General features: G+C 42.7%; 1 protein-coding gene across 2 annotated transcripts in view; it reads left to right on the top strand.

Annotated features, from left to right (window-relative positions):
- SLC35D2 (solute carrier family 35 member D2) overlaps positions 1 to 7,935 on the top strand; it is a 62,035-nt gene that overhangs the window by 25,110 nt on the left and 28,990 nt on the right. The window contains exons 5-6 of one of the 2 annotated variants that reach the window (XM_026446822.1): positions 5,072 to 5,143; positions 6,330 to 6,398. The exons of the other annotated variant lie outside the window; for it this stretch is intronic. Of the exons in view, the coding sequence (XP_026302607.1) occupies positions 5,072 to 5,143; positions 6,330 to 6,398 (141 nt within the window). The remainder of the gene's footprint in view (positions 1 to 5,071; positions 5,144 to 6,329; positions 6,399 to 7,935) is intronic. 2 annotated transcript variants of the gene reach the window in all.

Consider the following 7,935-nt stretch of genomic DNA (forward strand, 5'->3'; position numbering starts at 1 on the left):
AACGATTCCCCACCTCAGCCTCTCGAGTACCTGGGACTGCAGGCATATGTGACAGTACCCAGCTCTTGTGTTAATTTTTTGTATATGGTATGAGATAGAAGTTCAAATTCATTTTTTTGCATGTGGATGTTCAGTTGTCCCAGCAGCATTTGTTGAAAAGACTGTTCTTTTTCCATTGTATTGTCTTGGCACCCTGGTTGAAAATCAATTGATCATAATTTTAAGAATGTATTTCTTGACTCTTAATTCTATTCTCTTGATTGTGTATCTATCTTTATTATTATTTTTTTTGAGACAGGGTCTTGCTCTGTCACCCAGGCTGGAGTGTGGTGGCACAGTCACTACTCACTGTAGCCTTGACCTCCCAGGCTCAAGCGATCCTCCCACCTCAGCTTCCCAAGTAGCTGGGATCACAGGTGTGCACCACAACACCTGGCTAATAATTATTTTAATTTTTTATAGAGATAGCATTTCACCATGTTGCCCAGGCTGGTCTTGAACTCCTGGGCCCAAGGGATCCGCCTGCCTCAGCCTCCTAAATTGCTGGGACGATTGGAGTGAACCACCATGCCTATCTATCTATCTATCTATCTATCTATCTATCTATCTATCTATCTATCTTTAAACCAGTACTAGCTAGTCTTGATTATTGTAACTTTGTATTAAATTTTGAAATTGGAAAGTGTAAGTACACCAACTTTGTTGTTCTTTTTCAAGATAGTGTTGATTTTTTAATTCTCTTGCATTTCCTTATTAATTTTAAAATCAGCTTGTCAATTTCTGCAAGAAAAAAAAAAAGATAAATAAAGCCAGCTAAGATTTGATAGGGATTATGTTGAATCTGTGACTTAGTTTGTTAGTGTTGCTGTACAGGACTACCTGAGGCTGGGTAATTTATGAAGAAAAGAGGTTCGTGTGCTTCACAGTTCTGCAGGCTGCGCAAGAAGCATGGCGCCAGCATCTGCATCTGGTGAGGGCCTCAGGCTACTTCCACTCCTGGCAGAAGGGGAAGGGGAGCCAGTGTGTGCAGAGATCCCGTGGCAAGATGGGGGGTGCTATCAGGCTCCTTTAACAATCAACCTTCATGGGAACTAACAGAGTGAGAGCTCACCCCCCCCCCCCGCCCCAGTTGATGAATCTATCCATGAGGAATCAGCCCCCACAGCTGAAACATTACCCACTAGGCTCCACCTCCAACATGGGCATCCAATTTTAACATGAGGCATAAAGGGTCAAATATCCAAACTGTAGCAATCCGTGTGTCTATTTGAAGAGTCTTTTTAATAACATAAGGTTTTAATAACATAAGGTCTTTTGATCCATGAACATGGAGTGTCTTTCCATTTATTTAGGTCTTCATTACTTTCTTTTTTTAATTTAAAAATTTTCTTAGAAGGCCACGTACAGTGGCTCACTTTGGGAGGCCAAGGCAGGTGGATCACCTGAGGTCAGGAGTTCGAGATGAGCCTGGCCAACATGTGAAACCCCATCTCTACTAAAAATACAAAAATTAGCTGGGTGTGGTGGTGGACACCTGTAATCTCAGCTACCTGGGAGGGTGAGGCAGGAGAATGGCTTGAACCCAGGAGTGGAAGTTGCAGTGAGCCAAGATCGCACCATTGCACTCCAGCCTGGGCGACAAGAGTGAAACTCTGTCTCAAAAAAAATTTTTTTTTTTTTTTTCTTAGAGACAGTATCTCACTCTGTTGCCCAGGTTGGAGTACAAGTGGCATGATCATAGCTCACTGCAGTAGCCTCGACCTCCTATGCTTAAGCCACCCTCCTGTCTCAGCTTCCCGAGTGACTGAGACTACAGGCATTCACTACTGTGCCCGGTTAATTTAGAAAACATATTTTTTTTTGGCTTGGCGTGGTGGCTTACGTCTGTAGTCCCAGCACTTTGGGAGGCCAAAGCAGGTGGATCACTTGAGGTCCGGAGTTCGAGACCCATCCTGATCAACATGGTGAAACCCCATCTATACTAAAAATACAAAAATTAGCCAGGTGTGGTAGTGCACGCCTATAATTCCAGCTACTCGGTGGCTGAGGCACAAGAATCGCTTGAGCCCAGGAGGCGGAGGTTGCAGTGAGCCAAGATCATGCCACTGCATTCCAGCCTGGCAACAGAGCAAGACTCTGCCCAGGCTGGTCTCAACCTCCTGGCCTCAAGCAGTTCTTCCACTTCAGCCTCCCAAAGTGCTAGGATTATAGGCATTAACCACTGCACCTGCTGGCTTCTTTAATTTTTTTTTTTAAATAATGTTTTGTAGTTTTCTGCACACAAGTCTTACACTTCTTTTGTTAAAATTGTGTCTAAGAATTTTATTCTTTTTGATGCTATTTTAGATGAAATTGCTTTGCTAACTTAATTTTTTTTTCTTTTGAGATGGAGTTTTGTTCTGTTGCCCAGGGTGAAGTACAGTGGTGCAATCTTGGCTTACTGTAACCTCTGCTTCCTAGGTTCAAGCAATTCTCCTACCTTAGCCTCCTGAGTAACTGGGATTACAGTCACGCACCACTACGTCCAGCTAATTTTTTGTATTTTTAGTATAGGTGGGGTTTCACCATGTTGACCAGGCTGGTCTTGAACTCCTGACCTCAAGTCATCCACCCACCTCGGCCTCCCAAAGTGTTGGGATTACAGGCGTGAGCCACTGTGCCTGGCCTAGTTTCATTTTTGGATTGCTCATTGCTAGTGAGCAATATTCAGAGTTGACTTTTGTATATTCATTTTGTTTCCTGCACATTTGCTTGATTCACTTATTGTGGTTCTAATAATTTTTAAGTGGATCTCTTAGGATTTTCTGTATAGAAGGTGTTCTGTACAACAAATAGAGATTTGCTTTAGTTCTTCCTTTTCCAAATGAGATGTCTGTTTTTTTCTAATTGCATTGTCTAGAACCTCAGGTACAGTGTTGAATAGATACAACGGTGACAGTGAATATCCTGGTCTTGTTCCTGATCATTAGGGGAAAAACATTCACCTTTTAACCATTATGTATACCTTATTTGCTTTTAAAAGGCATAATCTAGAATACTTTCCGAATATAATTGAAAATATAAAACGTTTTGTTGTTGTTGTTGCAGCTTTGAAAAATGTAGGTCCAGCCAGTCTCATAAGACATACTTAGGTGTGAATATAAAGTTCCTGAACATTCTTTCTGCAGCTGTTCTCTGGATGCAGCATGGTTGAGAATGTGAAGCCTGTGCTGGGGTCTGGTTGGCTGAGCTGCCACTCTCCTCCTGTGCTGCTGTTCCGGCTCTGACTTTCTTTCCCTAGCTCATCGGCCGCTCAGGGTCGCATCTAGAAGCAGGTGGAGATGGGCTGGCATTTGGCAGGCCTGGCAGTCTGTTGACTATGCATTGGGCTGCATCCTGGAATCTCTGGGTGTTAGGAGTGTGTAAAAGGTTCTTAAGTATATATTTTAAGGAAATATAGCCTCATTACATAAAATTTGGGGAAGAAAATCACCCATAAATCTACCTTTTAACAGACAATTTTAAATACTCATTTTCAGCCCAGCGCAGTGGCTCACGCCTATAATCCCAGCACTTTGGGAGGCTGAGGCAGGTGGATCACGTGAGATCAGGAGTTCAGGACCAGCCTGGCCAACATAGTGAAACCTCGTTTCTACTAAAAATGCAAAAATTCGCCCGGTGTGATGGTGTCATCCCAGCTACCCGAGAGGCTGAGGCAGGAGAATCGCTTGAACCCGGGAGGTAGGGATTGCAGTGAGCTGAGATTGCACCACTGCACTCCAGCCTGGGTGACAGAGTGAGACTCTGTCTCAAAATAAATAAATAAATAAATAAATAAATAAATAAATAAATACATAAATAAATAATCATTTGCAGCCCTTTTCTGTATACAAAATGTATCTTGTTACATTGTAGACCCTGTATAGCTTTGTATCCATTTATTTTATTTAATGTTAATTTTCCAATAGTATTTGTATTACAGTTATAATATCATGTTCCCTCAACTGAATGTATCATAATTTAACCATTGTGGTGTCTGACATTTAGGTTGTTTCTCATGTTTTTCCCACAGACACTGCAGTGAACACATTTATGCATGTGGTTTTTTTTCCTGTCTTTCGATTATTACCTTAGAATAAGTTTCCCAAGAAGAAGTAATTAGGTCCAAGGTCAGAACCTATTTTTATTATTTTGAGACAGAGGTTGCAGTGGTGCAATCTTGGCTCACTACAACCTCTGCCTCCCGGGTTCAAGCAATTCTCCCGTTTCAGCCTCCAGAGTAGCTGGGACTGCAGGTGCACACCACCATGCCTGGCTAATTTTTGTATTTTTAGTAGAGATGGGGTTGCACCATGTTGGCCAGGGTGGTCTCAAACTCCTGACCTCAAGTGATCCGCCCGCCTCAGCCTCCCAAAGTGCTGGGATTACAGGCGAGAGCCACCGTGCCCAGCCGGTCAGGACCGTTTAATGACGATGCATAGGCCTGACTTGATTTGTCAAAGGATGTATCGGTTCACATCATGAAGTAGTTTCAGCATAACCTTTAGAATGGTTGGACAGAATGTTGTCTTAAATTGCCAAGTGAAGGCTGGGTGCGGTGGCTAATGCTTCTAATCCCAGCACTTTGGGAGGCTGAGCTGGGTGAATTACCTTAGGTCAGGAGTTAGAGACCAGCCTGGCCAATATGGCGAAACGCTGTCTCTTCTAAAAATACAAAAATTAGCCGGGCGTCATGGCGTGTGCCTGTAATCCCAGCTACTTGGGAGGCTGAGGCAGGAGAACTGCTTGAACCCGGGAGGCGGAGGTTGCAGTGAGCCGAGACTGCGCGACTGCACTACAGCCTGGGCAACACAGTGAGACTCTGTCTCCAAAAATAAATAAATAAAAAATAAGTAAATAAATTGCTAAGTGAAAGTGGCATGAAATCTTTTGATCTCCATTTATTGTTATTATTTAATGTGATTTGTTAATGGTAAATGTGAAAATTAATTTGGAAAATTAGTAAGCTTCATTAAAAATGTAAAACATGTAAAAGAAAAAAACCAACCAACCAACCCTTGGCGTCTGACATGCTTCACTCTTTTCCCGGCAGCCTGCCGATGTTCACCGTGCTCAGGAAATTCACCATTCCACTTACCTTGCTTCTGGAGACCATCATACTCGGGTGATTTTGTTTTTCCTCCATTCTTCCAGTGTGTCTCCCACCCACTGCATTTCTTTTACCCAGCAAATTCTAGTAGCCATTGCTAGTTGGGCAATAATTTAAGGACAAATGGTTTATTCATTTAAAAGTAGTTGCGTGCTTCTGTGATTCCCTAAGAACTTAATGAGGGATTTTTTAAAAGTTGTAGTTTTACCGTAGACAAATAATGCATGTTTGTGGTAGAAAATCATAAGAAAGGGCCAGGCGTGGTGGCTCATGCCTGTAATCCCAGCACTTTGGGAGGCCGAGATGAGCGGATCACGAGGTCAGGAGATCGAGACCATCCTGGCTAATATGGTGAAATCCCGTCTCTACTAAAAATACAAAAAAATTAGCTGGGCTGGTGGCGGGCGCCTGTAGTCCCAGCTACTCGGGAGGCTGAGGCAGGAGAATGGCGTGAACCCGGGAGGCGGAGCTTGCAGTGAGCCGAGATCGCGTCACTGCACTCCAGCCTGGGCGACAGAGCCAGACTCCGTCTCAACAAAAAAAAAAGAAAAGAAAATCATAAGAAAGAAGGAAACAGAAACTCCAAAACAGATGTAAACCTGTTTCCTGAGCCAGATGGAATATATACCAATTTCTGAATACAGAAGAGAAACTGTCCATGTATACATACAGGATAGGTGCACAGGGTATGAGGGATGTCAATTCTGATGCAGTGATTCTAATATCAGAAATTAATTTTTATATTGTTGGTATAAAATTTCTCATAAGGATATTTAGTTTGATATCCAAAAAGTTGATTCTTGATTTTGTCGGGAGGATTATTTAGAAATGTGAATTTCGGTTGGTGGTTCAGTGTTTTAAGCCCTTGTGTTGAATATTATCTTAATCTTTGAATACTCACTATCAGTCCGTACACACTAGATCCACCAGCAGGAGCGCTTCTGTATTTTGTCCCAGTATCTCTCTAGTGAGAACAGAGAAATCAGTTTGTAATTAGATTAAGAAAACTGCTTAAGAAATAATGTAAATTTAGTCTGACTTAGAAACACTTTTAGTGCTTTCTCTACATTAAGCATTGTCTGCTAGATTTTAGCTGTAAAACTGTTGATGTCTATTTTCAATTTGTTTAAAAAATAGAATCATATTTCAGTGTTTTCCTGTCTGCTCTGCTCCCTTTCCTTTATTTATGTATTTATTACAGGAAGCAGTATTCGCTCAACATCATCGTCAGTGTCTTTGCCATCATTCTCGGGGCTTTCATAGCAGCTGGGTAAGACTTTGGACTGTTCCTGCTCAATAACTTCTTTGTGTCTTTCACAATAGGCCCAGCCCCATCCTCTGCTTTTCATTTTCCATCTGGCTGCCGTTGAATTGAGCAGCCAGGAGACAAATCTGTGGAAGTTAGTGGAATCCCTGTGTGTTCCTGTGAAAGTCAAAGTGGGTCCCACCTTGGCCAGAAAATTTCTAAGAATATGTGAAGAGAGCACTGCAAGATATTAATACAGCTCTTCTTCACAAAAAGCAGTGAACTGTTTACATTTCTTACTGAATGTTTGTCTTCCATATAACACCTTTACTTGAGAAGTTCTTAGGTATTTGATTAACAATAACAGACTTACAAAGCCTTTGTGTGCTGATTTATTTTATTATTCCATGATACCTTAGCAGTTGCTATTTCTGATGGTAGAATGCTAAATATATTTGTATGTTTGGGATATGAGCCAACACTGGTGCACGACTACTACTTTAATAATTATTTTGCAAAAGGAATAACAAGGACTGTAAGTCTTCATGGGCAGGCAGGTGCTCAGATTTCTCTGTTATAGCATGCATGGTGGATAGTGCATGTTAGTAGTTACATGCCCTGGGTGTGGTGGCTCACCCCTATAATCCCAGCACTGTAGGAGGCCTGGGTGGGAAGATCGCTTGAGCCCATGAGTTTGAGATCAGCCTGGGCAACACAGTGAGACCCTATCTCTACCAAAAGAAGAGAGAGAAAAAATTAGCCTGGCATGGTGGTGTGTGCCTGGAGTCTCAGCTACTCAGGAGGCTGGGGAAAGAGGTTCTCTTGGGCCCAGGAGTTTGAGGTTACAGTGAGCAATGATTGCACCACTGCACTCCAGCCTGGGCAACAGAGTAAGATCGTGTCTCTAAGAAAAACAAATCATGCTTATTATTATTATAAATGTATTTAGTCCATTGTGTAGACTAAGGTTTATTACTTAATGTTTCATCTGTACCTTTCTCTCCCCTAGTCCTGGCCATGGGCTGAGCTTCACTCCTTGAAAGCTGGCTCTGTGGTTTCAGTGCTCCAGTTCACACCGTGGGTATAGTGCCAGCACCCATTAGACAGCAGCGCTCAGAGCCTGGTCTATCATGACAGGCTTTCTTTGGAATGAAATTTTAGGAGTAAAGTAGTTTAAAAAGGGAGGAGTTCTGTGGAAGATGCTTTGGGGCTAAAGGGGACAGCTTCCCCCTCTACTCTCTGAAGGTTCATTAAAAAAGGAACTATGGTGACTCACGCCTGCAATCCCAGCACTTTGGGAGGCCGAAGCGGGTGGATCACCTGAGGTCAGGAGTTAGAGACCAGCCTGGCCAACATGGCAAAACCAGTCTCTACTAAAAATACAAAAATTAGCCTGGTGTGGTGGCAGGCACCTGTAATCCCAGCTACTCGGGAGGCTGAGATAGGAGAATTGCTTGAACCTGGGAAGTGGAGGTTGCAGTGAGCCGAGATTGTGCCATTGCACTCCAGCCTGGGTGACAGAGTGAGACTCCATCTCAAAAAAAAAAAAAAAAAAAAAAAA

Source organism: Piliocolobus tephrosceles, chromosome 14, assembly GCF_002776525.5.
Source record: "Piliocolobus tephrosceles isolate RC106 chromosome 14, ASM277652v3, whole genome shotgun sequence".
Classification (NCBI taxonomy): domain Eukaryota; kingdom Metazoa; phylum Chordata; class Mammalia; order Primates; family Cercopithecidae; genus Piliocolobus; species Piliocolobus tephrosceles.